We start from the raw sequence: 19,136 nt of genomic DNA on the forward strand, positions 1-19,136 counted from the left end.
AATAAAAAAAGTTAGAAATGTAAAAAAAATATTTTTTTTAATTTACATTTTTAAAACACAATTTCCCAATTTTGGATCAACAAAGTACATATTATTATCTTATACTAACAGAACTACGCATATATTGCATACAGCGCCCATAAACTATAGCAACCCCCCCCCAAAAAAAATCTAATTGAACTGCCCCAGTAAAAACCAGAGGTTTATGTGAAATTTTTCTTTTTTTGAAATAATGGTTTTAGTGTGCAAGTATAGGTTTTAATTTTGTATTTGTCTTAATTTAAAATAAATCAAACTCCCAAAAAAAATATACAGCTTCTGTGTGCTTTTATTAACATTGGAATTTACTGTGCAAGTGTCCGTGGGGGGGAGAGCTTTAGAGAGCTCTCTCCTGAAAGACTGAGCGGCTCTGATAACCTCAGCTCAGTGAGGCAAAGGCACACCTTTATATGATCATTATAGCTATAAAAAATAAGAGAATAGATGAAAAACAGATATAAAATACTCTTTGACCTTAAAAAAAAGTTGTTATTAATAAACAAGAATACAGTTTGAAAGGGGAGTGATTTGTAAAATATCCATAAAGAAAAAGAAAATCTGCTTACAGTTCTGTTTCATATGGGTGTTGAGAGATGTATCCATAGATCTCCTAATGTTGCTCTCAAAGGGCACCAGATTGATTCTTTGATGCGCCAGCTAAAATCTTGCCTAGGGCAGAAAATTGGTCAGGGCCGGCCCTGCCACCTATATTAGGCTATATTATATTATATATTATATTAATATTTGTAAAGCGGTCCTAATTTTTTGTTTTAATTGTATCCAGGTTTTAAACGTTGTTAATATGTTTTGGATGCATATTGGTATTTCTTCAGGCTGTTAAATACAATTAGCCTCTGTTGCCACCTGCTTGTGAGTAAATATTCAAATCAGTTCAAATTGACAACCTGTCCGCGAATTTTTTTTAATGTATCTGCCGGTCCTTGGAACAATAAAGGTTGGGAACCCCTGATGTAGAGCATATGTGTTTAAAAAGCAGGAAATGAAAAAAGGAACTCACCTTGTGATAAACCCGCAAGAGAAAACTCATTTGAGCTCCATACTGTTTCAGAAATAATACTTGATGTGGTTTAGAACAGGATGGGGTTTTATCACAGCAGAATTTAACTTTATCTCCGGTAGAATTGTGATCAGGCATTAGCTCCACTACAGCACTACGGCTTCCACAGATTAAATTTTTTTATGGATTTTTTGTCAAAGCGCTTAAGATATTCATTGCTATCGGGATGTTCAGAGCATTCCATGGAATATAACAAAAAGTGTATTTCGAGCCGGTTTCTCAAACTTACCTACCCCACCTTTAAGTGAAAGGAGCAATCCTAAATTGTAAAAATATTCTGTAACAAGCAGAGGTGGAAAAAGTAGGCTACTCAGATCTTGTACTTGAGTAAAAGTAGAAGTACCAGTGTGGAGGAATACTCTGTTACAAGCAGTGGCGGTTCTAGACCAATTTGAGTCGGGGGGCCAGGCTGGGGCCAGTTATTTTCTGAGGGGGGCACAATAAATGCAGGACGAAAAAGACAAAGACATTATGAAGTAATTGCGCATAAGAAAACAATGCAATACTAGGCCTGTCGCGATAATCGATAAATTGACTTATCGTATCCTTTTTTTTTAAATGTTGAAGTTAAATGCATCAATCTGGTGCACTTTGAGCACAAAATGAATTTATGGATATAGTTCTCAACACTTATATGAAAGGGAGCTGTATACTTTTCAATAATCCAAACATCTTATATGATCACAACCAATAACAAATCATTTAAACTTTTGTATTCTTATCTTAAGTTACCTATAGTTTAGTTAGCATTCTTTCTTTTTATTAATGCATATTTTAATAATCACTCCCCTTTTAAACCTTTTTTTTTTTTTTACTGTCTTATAGTACACATTGGAAGGATTTCTTCCTTTATTTTTTACAAATATATTAAATAGATAAAGGTGTGCTCTCTCTAGCTCTCTCACTCTCTCTGTCTCACTCGCTCACAGATGCTGTGTGCTCCTCCGTGGCGATGACGGCTTGCGTTAAACATATTTATAAAGTGGGGGAAACAGGATTTCGACATGTCCCCCCTGTCCCCAGTGGAAATTACGCGGAGACCCCTGGTCTAATGGGTCCGACTAGAATGACAAATATTGTGAGTTCCGCCTATTCCGTCAGCCAATAAATCGTTTAATCATAAACTCTTTTATTTTATTTTTTTTCAGGGGGGTCCAAAGTCAATGTTGGCCCCCCCTAGAACCGCCCCTAGATACTAGTAAAAGTCCAGCATTCAAAATGTTACTCAAGAAAAGTTTAAAAGCATTAGCATCAAAATGTACTTAAACTACCAAAAGTAAAAGTACTCATTATGCAGATTATTTCCAACTGTGGTTTATTGTGAAAATATGAGGGAGGCATGTGGCGCAGTGGGTTATGTGTAGGTGTTCGGAACAGGGGGTCACAGGTTCAAACCCCACTGCAGTCAGCATGTCGTTGTGTCCCTGGGAAAGACACTTCACCCCAAAATGGCTCCTTTGGGGATTGTCCACAGTATTGCGTATGTGGCTTTGTGGCTTTGGATAAAAGCGTCTAACAAGTAACATGTAATGTAAAATGAATATCTGTGTTGTGAAAAATATAGCAGGCTACAGGGGAATTTCCTTATCTCACAAATTAGACACCAATAATAATGCTGCAATAGTAAAACATTTTTCAGAATTATTTACCTCTGTCACAAAATAGACAATTTGCCCTTGGATTATCATATAATAATAAATAATACATGAATTAGACTACATATTCAATTTAACACTAATCACACAATACAGTATTTTCTTGTCATTTAGATGATTAAACCTGTCGCTTTTGTGATTTGACAGTGCCTGAATTTGTTTATTCATGATAATAATGCATTTTATTTATGGGCGCCTTTCAAAGCTCCCAAGGAGGGACATGCATGCTACATTTTCCTTTTCAAGATATTTGTTTTGTAAAATCTAACATGTTTGCAAGTCTATTCGAATGTCCATGATGACATGCTCCTACGGAATTAGACATATAAAAATGAAAACAAAACCACAATGATTTTAAAATAAAAAAAAGCATTGTAGTGTCACAACGAACTGACTAATCGAAAAGGCAGGTGTTCTAACCTTTAATCGTCAAGTGCTGATAATCTAGACTGAGAATAAGACACAATTGAACAATAATCTATGAAAAATATTTCATTTATAGCTTTGTGCCATTTTATCCCATTTTGTGTAGACAACAGACTGATGCATTGTGTCAGCTGTGTGTTAAACAAGACACAAATGTCTACTGTATTAGTAAACACCTTAAGTGTGAATAAACATGAGTTTAATTCTCAGAGCCTCAGTTAGAGTTACTTTACATTTGGTCAGTGCTAAGAGTATCTAATAACATCATGTACTGCCATCCCTCCCAGAGGTTTAGTGTTTCTCTCTCCACCCACTGTCGCCACTCAACTTCCTCCTTCCCTGCCCTGAGGGAGAAAGAGGGAAAGGGTTGAGTATTATTAAAACCAGACAACCTTAAGATGACTTGGAGCAGTGTATTACTGTCCTGTTTCTCTTCAGGTTTAAACCATTTACCAGCGGCCCCTTTGGAAAGGTAATCCTGAAACCCTCATACTGAAGCTTGGACTCTGTGTTGTGTATTGAGGACTCGTTGGAGCAGGTTTTCTATCTTGTCGGGTCAGTTTTACTAATTGTTCCGTGTGGGTTCCATGTGGGTTGTGCTTGTCAGGTATGCCTTTCTACTATATAAAAGAGGAGACGTTTGTAGATTAGATTCAATGTAAAACTTTTTTGTTTTGAACCACTATAAAGAAAGTGTAGTTACATGAGGTATGCATGGATAAAAATACATTTATGAAGGCAACTGACTTCCTCACATGTGTGATACAGCTTCTCTGTGTGTTCCTCTGTTTTCACATAACTCTGCTCAGGAGGAAAATATTTAACATAAAGGGGGAGGGGAAAACAAGAGGTTGACACAATGTTCTGAGCTATTCAGTTACAATTTGCTTTATAAATTGCCAATACATTTATTGATGTCAAATTAAAAGAACATTTTACTTGAATTAACAGGAATTGGTATTTTTCTATCAACACTGAAATCACACTGGCACCTTCCAGCACCTGGAGGTCCAGCTAAATTTCGAATGAAAGTACGAGGTTGACAGCAAAAGAAGACATGAGGTAAGGTGACCATTTTTTGTTGGAACTTTGAGTGTGTGGCTGATTCCCATGAATAGACCAAAACATTATGCAAGTTTGTCTTAGAGCCGTTAGGCTTATCACTAAAGATGTCTTTAAAAAAAACAGACCGCACTTCTACAATTAGTTGTATTAGGTCTACTTTTTCTATGCCGGTTACTTCATATTGTCTATAAATGCCCTTAAAATGGTTAAATATCAGACAATTATATTTCACAGGGTGCAAACTTTCTCAAGAGCGCAAATTGTGCAGGAGTTTAGTTTGCGATGCCAGGCACATGCAGCCAATGACAACAAAGGCTTTAAACAGGAGTTTGAGGTGAGTTAAAAAAATTGACCTTGCATCAGATTTCTGATTTGTAAAGCTATTATATTTGTCATTTGTTCTGATGTCCTTGACTTTTTGAAGGAGCTAGATTTAGTTGGCAAAGAACTTCCCATTACAGCAGGGGACTCAGAGGCAAACAGAGAAAAGAACAGATACCCCTACATATTGCCATGTAAGTAACTACATTATCACACTACAACAGATTACATCATCTATTTGTTGCAGTGTGTGAGACTTTTTCTTATTTTTTCTGTTCTCCATCTGGTTATAGATGACCATTGTCGCGTGAGGCTGTCAGTCCAAAACTCCCAACCACACACTGACTACATCAACGCAAACTTTGTCCCTGTAAGAATCCACTCACCTTCTCTGTCATTTCATTACTCTGTCCTCCTGCGTTACCACCTCTGAGACTGTCTGTAAGTCTGCCTGCACATCTGTCTGCATCTGTTAATGCATGTGTGTCTGTTTTCAGGGAGGAGGTTCAGAAAGAGACTTTATCTGCACCCAGGGTCCTTTGAACAACACCATGGCTGACTTCTGGAGGATGGTGTGGGAGCAGAACGTCAGGATAATCGTTATGGTGACAGCTCTGAAACACAAGGACATAGTGAGAAAGACCCTTTCTCTCTCTGTGTGTGTGTGTATGTGTGTGTGTCCAACATCTGACTCCTCAGATGAAATATATATTCCTTATTTTAAAGGAATTGTCTATAGCCCACGGTAATATATGAAGCTACAGCGGAGGAAGTAGTTGGCTTAGCATAAAGACTAAGCTAACCTGTTTCCAGAGTTTAAGTCATTTCAAATATACAAAACACTTCATTTGTGAGCTTTTGAGGTTGCTGGTAGGTTGTGCTTTTTAAATCTTGTTTACAGAGCTAGGCTAGTTGTTCTTCCCTCTTTACAGTCTTTATAGCTAAACTTCTTAAAGCTCCATATTTCCCGTAAAGAAATGTGAGGGGTTTCAGTCTTCTCACCTAACTGTGGGCAAGAAAGTGAATAAGCGAGTTTCCAATAAATACTAAATAACTCCTTTCGTACACCTACTATCAGTAAGCTTACAAGTCTTTAAAAAAGGACCTTGTTGAATTAGTGGTTTGAAAGTACCTTTATTTCTATGTGTGCAGGTGCTGTGTGATAAGTATTGGTCTCTGCAACAAGGGACAGTTTATCATGGACTGATCCAAGTGACAACAGTGATCCGTAAACAGGGTCCAGATTATTTTGTCACCACCATTAACCTCAGACAGGTGAGCAAAAGAAACATCCATCATCTCCTTTGGTACCTTTTCAAGTGCTGCTGTGGACTTGTGTGTGCACTGACCACACCAGTGATCAATCAAAGAAGAAGGAGAAGCCTTTGTGTTTGGGTTGAAGGAAAGTGTTTGTGTTTCAGAGATATTGTCCAACTGACAGGCTAATCACACACTACTACTACCCAGCCTGGCCGGACCGGGGCATCCCTAAAGACTCATCCTCTCTCTGTGCCTTCACTGAGTATGTGCGGCAGCAAATGGAAGCGATTCCATGTCTGGGACCGGCCGTGGTGCACTGCAGGTGAGACCTCCAGCCCATCACCCTCTTCGTTAGGAAACTTATTACTGACTTATTTAAAATCTGTGCCCTGTTCAGTCTACCATGTAGAGCTTTCAGAGGTTTATCAATAACCAGAGTTGGCAGCAATGGATTACATATAATGTGGATTATGTTATTGGATTACAAAAAAAGTAAATAGCGAAATGATAAACTGTAAATGCTGAATATGCTAAATGTATTTCATTTGCATTGAAACCATTTTGAGATGTTTAAAGAGAGAAAAGAGATCTCAATTTTCCGTGTCCATTTTTCAGTATAAAGTGCAATATTGTCAACAATTTATTTTTAAAATAAACCAAAAGTGACTCAATATATTTCAGATCAGATAATCTTGCTATTAAATGCCAGTATTACAAACTACAAAAATAATCATGTTATTTGTATTTAATAACTGACCAACCATGTTAATCAGATGGATCTAAGATGATGTCGAAGTTAAATCCTGCATTATGGTCTTTCAGTGCAGGTGTTGGGCGTTCAGGGACATTTGTGACGCTGTTGTGGCTGATGCAGCTGTGTGCGAGGGGCATCAAACCTGATGTCCGGGCTGCTGTGGAGGACCTAAGGCTACATCGAATGTGGATGGTCCAAAATCAGGTCGGTGCAGTCGTGATCCAGTGGTTTACTCACCTGCAGTGTTAAAATAAGTAAAAGTAACTGCAACAAAGTTCAAAATGTTACCTAAGTATAAGTATCAAAGCATTAGCAGCAACAAACCATCACAAAGTTCTGTACATTTTGCAGATAGTTAAAGGTCAGCTATTATTCAAAATCCACTTTTTCATGTCTTTTATACATAAATATGTGTTCCCTCTGCGTTGAGATTCTGAAAGTTTATATAAAAACCTGTCTGAAAATGAGCTGATCAGATTTTGGCCACTTTATGTCATAACAATGTTTTGGCTTGTGTAACCATTAGCCAATCACCAACCAAGGTAACCCCCCATCCTCCATTCTCATTAACAGTTTGCTCTACTGTTTGGTTCTCACAAGTTTCTCATTACCTTTTCATTCCTTTGTGTGAACTCAGGAGCAGTACATATTTATTCATCAGTGTCTGCTGCACTGGCTCAGTGGAGGGAGCTCAGCACGGTGAGAATACAGAAATAAGCTCCCTATGAGCACCAACACACCAGCCAAATCAAATTTCAGCACAGGCAGCATAATTAGTCATTGTGATATAAGATGACATTTTAATTATGGTTATTTTTCTTCCCCAGCAGGCCACAAATTCAGGGAGCCAGTTCAAATATTAACCGGGGGAGCAGCGGTGGGAGGAGACATCATCATCACCGACAGACAGCTCCATCAGACCAACCACAGACCGCGATGCAACAGATCTTAAACCCTGGGAACCTACTGAGGAGGTTACTGCCTTCCTCTTCATCGTTTAATCCAGGATCAAACGCCTTCTGAACTCACCAACTGTACAGCCGATACTACAGACACAAACAAGACTAAGGGTTAAAAAAACAACAGCGGTATGCATGCCCTCATACAGCTCCTCAGAAGGAATTGGACTGCAGAAATAAAGCTTGTTGTGCTTGTGACACCAAGCCCTGCAGGTGGAAAACCGGCCTGACAACATGCACATACATGCTGGTAAAGAAACCACAGACGCAGCACTTTTTTTTTTCGTGACCAGAAGTAAATATTAAGGGCGTAACATGCCAGACAGGTCAAACCTGTTCTGTGAATGAATTACCAGGAGATTCACAAGAACACAAGAGCACAATGATCAAGCTGTTCCCTGTGCACACAGTTAGATCCTCAGGGTGTACAGCTAGCTGAACAATTCACTGTTTTTATATCTTTGTCTCCATTATTGATCAAGTGATGCTGCGGGATTACTTTATTTAGTTTCCTCTTTTGAAATCATTGTGCATTATTTCACATCACACATAAGTACTCAAGAATGCATAATGTATAGCGGACTTGCTAAAAAGGCAGACACATGGTGGCTGTACAAAAAAGGTCATGTTTCAAAAACACACAGGCACTGTCCTTCTCCTTAGAAGACTGAAACCCATTACAGTACATTAAGGAGCTATATGAGCATTATACATTATAGAACATAAAAGGGCTAACCCTCTTCTTTTTCTTTTAAGAGTCTTTCATTTTGTCGGTTAATAAACATGTATGATACAATAGATCCCTCCTCGGGTACGTTTTGGAGTTTGTGATGGACAGGAGAGAGAAAGGCGGATCCAGGAGAAGTCACATCCTTCGCCCTTCCTCTACGTCTCCACCGTGTGGCAAGTGCTAATAGCTGCAGGGCAAGCGGCGAGACTGTATTGCAATAAAGTCTGTTTGCTGAAGTGATTCAATGCTCCTAAGCTAGTCCAACAGCACGCAACAATTACTAAAAAGCGAGTGATCTTCAGAGTTTGCTGTATTGTGAACTGAGCTCAAGACAGATGAGTGAAATATATAAAAAAAAAGGGATTATTCACAAAACTTAAAAAAATCCCTTTAGCCTATGTTTGGCTACATAATGCAGTCCTAATACCACTGAGGTATTCACTGGGACACCTAACTGTGACAAAGGCAGATGAGGGAAAGAAGAGCAACAAAGCAGGGTTTCAATGTAGAGCAGCATAGCGTAGGCCAACCCCAGTGAAAATATATAGGACATATACTACAGATTAAAATACAACATGGAAATACAATTGGTTAAAAGAACCAACAGTTAAAATAAAATGTAAATTGGAGTTTAGGTCCAATTAAAAGATCGGACACTACATCCTTTGGCCAAACAAAAAGAAAAGAAATGTGGTAAGGTCGAGAGATTGCCTCAATAAAACAAATGATCAGCTGTTGTATGTACAGTCCGTGAATGTATGATACACTGAAACATATGACTATAAACATGCCACCCCTTAAGACCATAGGAGGGTTTGAGAGTACAAAACTACTGATAATGAGCAGTCAAAGGCTGGGTGAAGAGAAAGGAAAGAGTTTAGTCCATTTATAAGTCTCAAACTAGTGCACACTCTCAGACAAGTTAATGGCTTCCTGGATTTCCCGAAGGACAGTGATGCGGGCGAGCATCTGCTCCAGCTGTTCTTTTGGGATTGGTTGAGTGGAGTACCAGATGGGGCTGTTGGGAGCCACCACGGGCTCAGGAGTCAGGTAGAAGGTGTCGTTGCGACCTTTAGCACTCTGCGGACTGACAGAGACACAGGGAACAGAGCATGAGCACACCTTGATTCACAAACATATCAGATTTGTCTGCCAGTTAAATAGAGAGCTTCTTGAAAAAGTTGTGCTTTCATGATGGTTTTGCTTTTGATCTTGTAGTTAGGCCTGACGCGATAAGCAATTAATTGACTTATCGTACGATAAATAGAAAAGGAACTCGATAACTTTTTTGACCTCGATAAATTGCCGTTTACATGCGTGTTTGTTTACATAAGGATATGACCAGCATTTTAGCCAGGCAGGCTGTGGCTGCCGGCGCGGCGCGGCGCGAGGGGCGGGGCACACACACAGCCAAGTCAGGACACTCCACGTGCAACAGCGTAGCAGCCAAATGAATAATATAGAGACAAGCAGGAGACAACGTGTGACTTACTCGAGGGGAATTTGAAGTTACATGGAATTGGTTGCAAAAGCTAATTCCACATCTCCGGTGTGGGAATATTTTGGATTTAAGCCAAATCAACGAGGCGAACCTAAGGACTTGAATGAGCCGTTATGTCGCATTTGTTTTAAAAAGGTAGCAACACAAGCTAGCAATACGACCAACCTTAAACTGCACCTGAAACACAACCACCCCATTTTCCCAGCTGGGAGCAAACACGGCAGCTGGAGATGGAGAGCCCCCACCTTCCCGACAGTTTACAATCAGAGATGCACAATGTAAACATGTTGGTGTTCCTTGCTCGAAAACTTTTGAAAGAACAGATTTGGATATGGCCTGTTGAGGCAGCTGGGTCTTTGTATGGACAGTGGAGACTGTACACTTGACCGTGTTGTTTTAAGGAGGTTTTTTTTGCTTGTGAGAACAATGTGTGCTCATATATATAATATATATATAGATATCTATGTTGAATGATCAATAAAAAGTTATGTTTGAAAGGACGTACTGAATTATTATTATCATATTATCATTATATCAGTGGTTCTATAATGGTCTTACAACCGTCGACAATATTATCCGTTTATCGCAATACATTTCAGGAAAAGTGTATCGTCAAACAAAATTATATTATCGTGAAATCTACTAGTATAGCTGGGTCTTTGTATGGACAGTGGACTGTACACTTGACTGTTGTTTTAAGGAGGTTTTTTTTGCTTGTGAGACAATGTGTGCTCATATATATAAATATATATATAGATATCTATGTTGAATGTTCAATAAAAAGTTATGTTTGAAAGGACGTACTTGAATTATTATTATATATTATCATTATATCAGTGGTCTAAAATGGTCTTACAACCGTGCCGACAATATTATCGTTTATCGCAATAATTTCCAGGAAAATGTATCGTCAAACAAAATTATTTATCGTGACAGGCCTACTTGTAGTGTTTGAGACTGTTTCGTTTGTCCTATTGCCATCAGGGCTGCGACTAATTCTATATTAATCAAGTGATATACACTAAGTCAAAAACTGAAAAATTGCTGACTGATTCTAAGAGGTCCAGATTAAGTCTTCAGTTGCATTTTTTGTCCGACTCAGTCCAAACCCCAAAAATATATACAATGATGTGAAACATAAAAAAATAAAATGTGAATGGCAAGAAATAATCAAAATAGCTGTTGAACCTTTTACGCATTGTTCTATGATTGATTGACTTTCAGACATTTCTTTCTGTTAAGAGGTGGTGAAGGACGCTGGCAGCTAAGGCTAGATCATTTTGTTTGCTTATTCTTCTGAAAATTGTTGAGGCAGAAAACATAAAAATCCTTCACCGTTTAAGAGGAGAAAAATGAAGTTATTATAAAACATCTATGTTTTTGTCAGTTGCTTAGCAACAAGGTTTTCACAATTTCAAACCACTTGAACTCTTGAGTGCAACGTGTGCTTTACAACCCATGTCAATAACAAATACATCATTTAGCAGTAGAAACTCTGGCTTTCATCGTAGACTGATAACTTTAACCTTGGTCAGAGTGAAAACACTACATGGCAGCACTAAGAAGAATTACTAGTTTTTTTTAGATTAATACAGTTGAACAAGCGATGAAATGTTTGATTCCTGTATCATTACATAAAAACAAATGTACACCTCCAAACACATAATATACAGTTCAATTTACTGATAAACACTTTTAGATTTTTACCATTTGAAGAGGTAGAAATCATAGAGCTTGATGGGGCATCGCAGCGGGTTCTCTGGGTCCTCCAGCTGCTCCGAGTACATGTCATCTGTGACTGAACAGAGACAAATACAAAAGCAATATACAAATTGTAATCCATTCTAACATGGGGTTCAATCACAAATTCAATTGTGTGAAAGTTTACCTTTCTGTCCTATGAACCTCTCTGTTGACTTTAGGTATCGGATGCTGGTGCTCTTGTCTTTTGGGCTGTTGGGAATTTTCCTGGTGTGTCTCAGCACCTTAGAAAAGGCCACTTTTAGATGCTGTTCCACCGTCCTTAGGTGAAAATACCTGGAGAAAATATAATGTATATACATTAACTGATTTGGCCAGTGTGTGTTCATTGGTATCCCAAAGTGTATGGAATGACAACGAGTGTCTTGTGCAGATTTGTATTTTGCTTATATGTAGATTGAGAATTACTTGTCTTAAAATGAAGGTTTGCTCTATGAGGTATATAATGGACAATATAACTGGATGTCAATTTAACAGTATGATTAATGTGTGAGGATGGAAGAAACTTACTTGGTGTTAAAGAACATAAGAGTCGTGAGCAACGTCCAGGGAGAATGAGCTCCCAGCTGTTTACATTCCCACAGCATCTCCTCCGTCACATGACTGGGGATAATGTAACCTGGCATAGGTAAAGTTAGATTGTGAAGACCCGCCAAGAAATTATCTAATTATTTGAATTTCATTGAGAAAAGCATTACACTTCTTGGTAAATGTTTTGTGCCAAAAACACAAATATAAAAATTGTGATTGGTGACACCCCTAACAAGCTAGGTTTCTGTTTTGTCTCTGTGCATATTATCTGAGATAATATTATTTGATATGATTACCAAGAAACAGGCTTTTTAAATGCAAGAAAAATGTGCATAACACTCTTTGTTCTCACCTAGCGGGTGGATAGATGATCTCCAAGGCTCTAAGATCTGGTGCAGACTGTGAGCGAAGCGTGTGTAATACTGATCGGAGAAAACGTCGTCCACACGGCCATTATCAAACAGATACTGCAGGGGAACATTTTTGAAAATAAAGATGTGGTCAAACAGTGTTACTCCATAAAAATCAAGAACCCACAATTATTAAATGGATGTTGAATGGATGAGTGTGTATAGCCGCTTTCACACCAAGTACTTTGCCGTACTTAGTTCCCAGCACTTAGTTCCCCCATGGAACTAAAGAGCAGATCGCGTTCACACCGGAATAAGTCCCTGAGGGAAGATTAGGCAAATGAAGCCGCTGACGTCACTTCTTCTTCTTCTGCTTTGGGTTTACTGGCAGGCCGCAAACAACTTCACGGCGTATACTGCCACCCGAAGTCCCCGGCCGGAAGTCCCCGGAGTTGGGGACTGGCTCAAGCCCCCGGGAAGTGCGCCGGACTCTGATGAAAATATTCGTTGTGCCCAAACGGCGGTACTACAATTTCCGTATCAGTCCCTGACATCACTGGGCCCAGAAAGACTTTTCCCCATTGCCTAACATTGGGAAAGAGACGTCTTTAAATCTGCGGATACTTTTTTTTAAACTTAATAAACTACCCAGTATGAACTATTTGATAGCCCTTATTAGAATCATTCGGTCCTTAAAGTTGTAAAATGCACTAAAAGCCGAATCTAGATTTATTTTCCGTCTCCATTCAGCTCGGTTTAAGGGGCGCATGCTCTGTGAGCGCGCATACGGGTTCTTCTGCTCTGACAGCTAGGCATGATGGGTAATCTGTGACGTTTCGCTCTCTCAAAAGTTGGGCCATTTTGTCCTCATACGCCAATGAGCAGCTCTCATAGGAAAGAACGAGACCCCGCCTCCGACGCTGTATCCAGTTCTTATTATACATCCATGGACTGACTTCAGTAGAAGCTGCTGGGACTCCCAGCAGCTTCTACTGAAGCCTTCTGAGTAAATCACCAGAACGTCTACACCTCATCACTCCACCACTCCCATGTTTTTTTTTGTGTTGCCATAAGTTATTCTCTCTCCGTTGGTGCGCTGGGCTAATGCTAATAATGCTAATGCTAACAAATACAATGCCGGCTTCACAAAACTTTTCCGAGTTTTACGGGGCGTGGTTTGCAATTCGCCCAGCCAATCAGAAATTTGAACTTTTTTTTCCCCAGGAAAGTACCTGCTCTCTAGCAGGGACTGAAAAAGGGGGAAAAGTTCTCATGAAGTAAGTTCTCTTTTTGGTGTGAACGCAAAATCCCAGGAACTATCGGAACTAAAAGGGAAAAGTACGGGGAAAAGTACTTCGGTGTGAAAGCGCCTATTGTGTGTGATTGTGGGGCATAGTGAACTTACTTTTTGTATGCACAGAAATACATAGTAGAGAACATCAGCCCCATAAGTCTCTTCTTCCAGCCCCCGAGCCTCTGTTGTCATGCAGGAGAGACCCATGCAGAGTTCAGCTACTGCACTCGACACCAAGTCCTCCTGGAAACGCAGTGCTTGGCGTCCTAAAACACAAAATACACAAATCAGGATTTACAGGAAAAAGATAATGGCAATGCACACACATCAATGTCTTAACATTACAACGAACAGTGTCAAAATGTACTTACGGCCAATTGGAGCCAGTTTGTTTGTGTCGGATTTTTCCAACTCTACGTTTTTCCTCTGAGCCCATATCCGCCCACACCTCCAGCCCCTCCTCTGGCGTTCAGGGTTGCGGGCAGCAGCAGCTCCTGCACCTGTACCTGGTGCTGGCCATCTACCTCTGTTACCACTGTGTGACCCTGCAGAGACACAAACACACCAACACTCTTACCTCATGCAAACAATCAACAAAAGTCAATATGTGTATCTGGCCAAAATAGTCCAACATAACACCTGTGTTATTACCTGAAGCTGCTGTCCATCGTGCCCCGACAGCCCCTGGGTGTGCAGCACCTGCTGCTGTGGATCCCAGATGAGAGACTGTGTCGCGTTGGAGTAGCCCTGTACTGCCACTGGGATGTGGATGTTTCCGTTCATCAGCTGGGTAGGGAACAGCGTGTTTGCAGACAGAGTGTGCACCACTTCTTCCTGGCCTCCCATTCCTCCCGAGCTTGTAATGCTGGAAACGGCCTGAATTGTCTGACTTTTCAGCTTGTCATTTTCAACAGTAACTTGTGTTGGCATTGTTGTCATTGTCGTAGTGTTTGGCCCTGAAACCTGCACTGTTCCATAGGCTTCCTGGGGGATCGCAATATGGGTGACCTGCTCACGGCCTCCCGCTCCAGCAGGAGCAGAATAAACAGGGATTGTCCAGGTCTCGCCTGTGGGACTGGTGATAGTGCCTGTAGCACTGTAAAGGTGGGAGCTGTCCACAGTGAGGAGGTCCGGCCGCAGGGACACGTAACTCTGCTGCTGGCCCTGTCCCTGAGGGATAGCCAGCACTGTGGCTACTTGCTGACCAGGCAGGGCATAGGACACAGTGATGGGCATGTCGACCTTGCGCTTCTTGGCTGGCTGGAGGACCCCTGCTCCCTGTGATGTGGCAACGGTTGTACCCAGTACCCTCCTCTCAACATTGTCCTGCTGCTGGGTCGGAGAGAGACTTCCCAATGTCTGGATTTGTATCTGTTGACCTCCTGCAACAGCTGCTATTAACTGGGCTTGCAGCTAAAACACAAGAAAGAGAAATTATAGATGGTAACTAAATTCAAACTGGCCATTTGCAACATTTGAAAGTGACTTATGGTGCTGACTGTGATTGTGTGTGCTTATGTGTACCTGTTGGTGCTGCTCCTCTGTGAGTTCCCCAGGCTGAATCAGCTGTGCCGTTGTCACACCTTGAAGCTGTTGATGGGAGCCAGAGGGCATTTGAAGGACCTGGCCAAGCATCTGACCTTGCTGCTGACCCTGGATCTGCACCTGAAGAAATAGTGATAATAAAATAATGTTAGTAGAGGATTAAGTGGAACAAGTAATTAACACAGCACAAAGGTATAAATAAAAAGTACCAACCTGCACAATCTGTTGCTCTGTATTCTGCTGTACAGATTGCTGCTGAGACTCCTGTATCTGTTGCTGCTGCGGCTGGACACGAACCAGAACCTGCATGACAGGACAGTCATTGTCAGAGAGCTGTGATTCATGGATATAGCTAACAGATTGATTTGTGTCCATTTAGTGCGCTAATTTACCGGACAAGCCAGCTCCAACAATGACCCTGCCACCTCCGTGCTGTCTGTGTAGATGCAGTTGGGCTCTTGTTGGTAGACCATAGTCGTGGTGGTGGCCGTAGCATCTCCGCCTTGCTGGGTGAACTCTTGCAGGGCATCTGGGCCTTTGCTGGCCAAGGACTCCAGGAACTCCTTCATGCGATGCTGAGGGATGCTCCGAGCTTTTTGCCTCACAAGCTCCTCATAGGAGCCCGTACCATCCAGGGAGTTATTCATTGCTGCTGACAGTGTCTTCCTTTATTGGCAGGATGACAGGAAATAAGTGCTTTTAATTAGCTGTAGGCATAGCAACGCTCTATGTCTGTATCAAAAGAAATTGACCATGAATTCAATAACACAACTTAAATACATTTGAAAATTAAGAAGACAGCTACTTAGTTATTGATGTAACAAAAAACGGGTGATGCTGTGCAGTTTACACTTTACAGTGTTTACAAACAGAGCTACAGATCACTGCCCAGTGGCACCACTGACAGAGGGTAATACGAAAGGGTTAAATCTATCTGACTGTGTGCGAGCAGGGACAAAAGCGCGGCCACTTTCCAAATCCGATGCAGTATTCGAAAGCAGTGAAGGAAACTGCTGCACAATGTAAACATGCAAGTTGTGCAATGAAATTAGAATGACATGCATCCTGCTGAAGCTACACAACAAACTAGATCAGACATGGCTAACTAGCCATGTGTTGTTTGCAAAACATAACACGCCACAGCTCTGTTTGTGTAATAATGCGAGCATGAGCACAATCAACAACACAATGTCTCCGTAGCAGGTGGAGCAAAGCCAGAAGGCACTGGGGTTAGTCTGCTGTCTGTAACGTTCCACCGACTACATGTTATTACCAAAGCTAGCATGCTAACATTAGCAGTCGCGTTACCTCTCTTCCTCAAAGACTCGAGCCGCCCACCCGTCCTACTCTGTCCTCAAAAAACTGCACTCTTCTTACAGGGACACGTATACTGACATCCCCCTGTGGCTGCTGTGTTATTTATTTATCTTTATTTTCGTAAGATCGCTGACTGTAGTTTTTCTTTTTATTAACCACTCATATTTCACAGGGCGCCATTTTACAACACTTCCCTCAGACCAATCGGAAAGCGAGTTGGAGCTCTGTCGAGCTATCGCGGTGTTTCCACCAGATGATATCGCGATAACTGGTGTTGACAGTATAGTCCGTTAAAGGCGATAGACACAAGCAAAGTAGCTCTCGAGATCAGGTAGATGTCAGACCACCTTAAAACCCGGTTATGCCAGACAGACGCTCCTAGTGGTTCACTGGATTCTCAATCTTTTAAGGTTGTCCCAAAGAGATGCGCTGAATGTTTGACTAGTGCTAAGTGAGCCTTGGGCAGTTCAGGGTTAATTCCCACGCATTACATTTCAGCGTGCTTTGCGTTTGCAAAAGAATACCCCTTCTGGAAACTGTAAAGCTCTTTCATTTTAGATTCGATTTATTGTACACATTGCATTGTACTTTTCGTATATTCAATAGTTATGTTTCTTGATTTTGTTGCAATACTTGCTATATTTTTATTTAATTGTCTGATGATATGGCACCAATGCAGCAACATTTGTTATTGTATGTTCAAATCGACTTGGCAATAAAGATTGCTTTAATTTATTTTACTGTTTCTCAGACTTTTCTTACTGAAATCCTCAGTGACAGTGCACACCAATTACCTTTAGCTGTGTTCTACCTTTAGATTTAATATCTAAATTATTACTGGTGTGAAAATAATTTTTGGAAACTTCAGATGATCAGAGACATTGCAGGTAATTTTGGTATTATTTATTATTTTCTCCTGTCAAAAGGACACATGTTACCCCCTGAGTCTTAAAAAAAAACATGATGGTTTGGCAGTGTTATACCATCTTTGCAAGGAAGTCATGTACGCTATTGTGAGCATCTCTTCTGTGTAACACCAGCTTAGAGGCAATATTAACCTAAAGAACATCAGGTCTTTTTTGAACAATGATCAAAGATGCATACATTCATCAAAGAACAAACACTGTAAGAAAAAATATTATTGCAGCTATTGTAGAAAGAGTTCAAATGGATTCTGACATTGACTGAGTGACACTGCAGAAAGTTGTTTTCACAGCTGACAATCCAGAAACATAATTTTTGTTTTTAGAAAAACAAACAAAACTTCAGTTTAGGGATATCGGCATACAATATCTGATTTGAGTCAATCTCAGCCTAAGCTGTCCCCTTGCTGTTGTTACACATTAAATGATGCAAACAATGTGGACATGTATCAGTGGGCTCATGGGAAGCAGGAAGTGTGGCTTGTTCTCAGTCAATCAGATTTTCCCAGGGTCTTCTTTGAGGGTGACTGTTCTGTTGAAGACGAGCTGCAGGGAGAAAGAGACAACATTGCCAATATGTTTCCAAATGTCTAAATACATTATTGAATGAACAGCTGTAGTCTTTTTGTTCTTACTGTACCTTATCTGCTGTGCTGTCGGGGTCCAGGGAGAAGTAGCCAACTCTCTCAAACTGGAATTTGTCCAAAACCTTTGCTCCCTTCACTGAAGTATCTACTAAGGCACTGCTGATAGTATGCAGGGAAAGCTAAAGGACAAGAGGAGGAAAAACCTTAAACATCACTTCTATACTCATTAAAACATCTCTGTTGATTTAAACAGGCATTATGTCAAAGGAGTGCACTCACAGGGTTGATATCAGTCAGGAAGCCATTGGGCACTTCAGACGGATCCTCTGGATATTTGTGCAGGAATCTACAAAGACAGCAAGAAGTTTGGTTAAGCGAGTTTTGAACATGGAATATTGGTTGCGATTGGCAGTAAGCTGTTTTTGTGACTTACAGTCTTTCGTAGAGGCGCACTTCACACACTAATGGCTGGCTGACCCAGTGGATGAAGGCCTTTGGTTTCTCTGCAGTGTCAGAACTGCAGCAGTTCACCTCCAGTTCAACCACTTTACCCTGAGCATCCTGGGAAATAAAGGTGAAGTCAGCTTGAGATGTTATGAGGATGTGGACCAGGAAGTAAAGACATCAACAGAGTAAACATCCTCACGGACCCTTCGTTTTATAGAATTTTTATTATTGTACTCTAACTGTATTTGTGTCATTGTGTTATGTACCTTTTTCATTGGTATTTTCACATTTATCTTGTAAGATATGTTTGTTGTTTTTACATTGTTTCACATTGCTTTTACATTGTCAATTGTGTTTGTTGATTTGTGAAGCCCTCTGAGACAATATATATGATTTGTGATATTGGGCTAAATAAACTTGAATTGGACTGCACAAAACCAATTGACTTTTATTGACCCGTTCATTGTTTAAAAATATTCGGTTTACATTAATTATCAAATACTTTGCATAACTATATTCAAATCAAGCATATTTCTAACTTTCAAAACACAACAGTTAAAGTAAAGTATTTTCAACTTCTTTGTTCATACCCT

At 40.4% G+C, this 19,136-nt stretch overlaps 3 protein-coding genes across 6 annotated transcripts in view; 1 reads left to right on the plus strand and 2 right to left on the minus strand.

Annotated features, from left to right (window-relative positions):
* The first annotated feature begins 3,534 nt into the window (after window positions 1-3,534).
* Window positions 3,535-8,355, plus strand: LOC104953760 (receptor-type tyrosine-protein phosphatase V-like). Of its 3 annotated transcripts, none has more exons than XM_010780762.1 (11): window positions 3,535-3,753; window positions 4,150-4,260; window positions 4,498-4,597; window positions 4,688-4,778; window positions 4,878-4,954; window positions 5,082-5,216; window positions 5,737-5,859; window positions 6,006-6,166; window positions 6,667-6,802; window positions 7,236-7,297; window positions 7,426-8,355. In XM_010780762.1, the coding sequence occupies exons 2-11, from the start codon at window positions 4,256-4,258 to the stop codon at window positions 7,619-7,621; spliced, it is 1,086 nt and encodes a 361-aa protein (XP_010779064.1). In that variant the 5' UTR covers window positions 3,535-3,753; window positions 4,150-4,255; the 3' UTR covers window positions 7,622-8,355. The 3 variants fall into 3 exon arrangements, with proteins under 3 accessions (XP_010779064.1, XP_010779063.1, XP_010779065.1); XM_010780761.1 differs by having other exon boundaries at window positions 3,535-3,670; XM_010780763.1 differs by having other exon boundaries at window positions 3,535-3,670; window positions 4,198-4,260.
* Window positions 8,040-16,786, minus strand: LOC104953759 (glutamine-rich protein 1-like). The gene is given in 14 exon segments (XM_010780760.1): window positions 8,040-9,374; window positions 11,496-11,586; window positions 11,677-11,825; window positions 12,060-12,168; window positions 12,433-12,547; window positions 13,836-13,990; window positions 14,096-14,165; window positions 14,167-14,190; window positions 14,192-14,269; window positions 14,376-15,137; window positions 15,249-15,389; window positions 15,483-15,572; window positions 15,662-15,935; window positions 16,578-16,786. Coding segments are annotated over 13 exon segments (2,226 nt in total). The 5' UTR covers window positions 15,917-15,935; window positions 16,578-16,786; the 3' UTR covers window positions 8,040-9,187.
* Window positions 16,787-17,474: 688 nt separating this feature from the next.
* The window catches only part of qars1 (glutaminyl-tRNA synthetase 1), a 7,687-nt gene continuing 6,025 nt past the window's right edge, over window positions 17,475-19,136 (minus strand). For both annotated transcript variants that reach the window (XM_010780765.1, XM_010780764.1), the window contains exons 20-23: window positions 18,530-18,657; window positions 18,376-18,442; window positions 18,150-18,275; window positions 17,475-18,055 (exon numbers count right to left, since the gene is read on the minus strand). In XM_010780765.1, coding sequence (XP_010779067.1) covers window positions 18,005-18,055; window positions 18,150-18,275; window positions 18,376-18,442; window positions 18,530-18,657 — 372 coding nt within the window. In that variant the 3' untranslated portion in view covers window positions 17,475-18,004. The remainder of the gene's footprint in view (window positions 18,056-18,149; window positions 18,276-18,375; window positions 18,443-18,529; window positions 18,658-19,136) is intronic.

The sequence above is a fragment of the Notothenia coriiceps genome, unplaced genomic scaffold, assembly GCF_000735185.1.
Source record: "Notothenia coriiceps isolate Sejong01 unplaced genomic scaffold, NC01 NC01_scaffold00022153, whole genome shotgun sequence".
Classification (NCBI taxonomy): domain Eukaryota; kingdom Metazoa; phylum Chordata; class Actinopteri; order Perciformes; family Nototheniidae; genus Notothenia; species Notothenia coriiceps.

Coding starts and splice junctions, on each gene's coding strand:
- LOC104953760 (XM_010780762.1), top strand. Junction 4,955..5,081: donor TCAACGCAAACTTTGTCCCT/GTAAGAATCCAC, acceptor GTCTGTTTTCAG/GGAGGAGGTTCAGAAAGAGA. Junction 7,298..7,425: donor AGTGGAGGGAGCTCAGCACG/GTGAGAATACAG, acceptor TTTCTTCCCCAG/CAGGCCACAAATTCAGGGAG.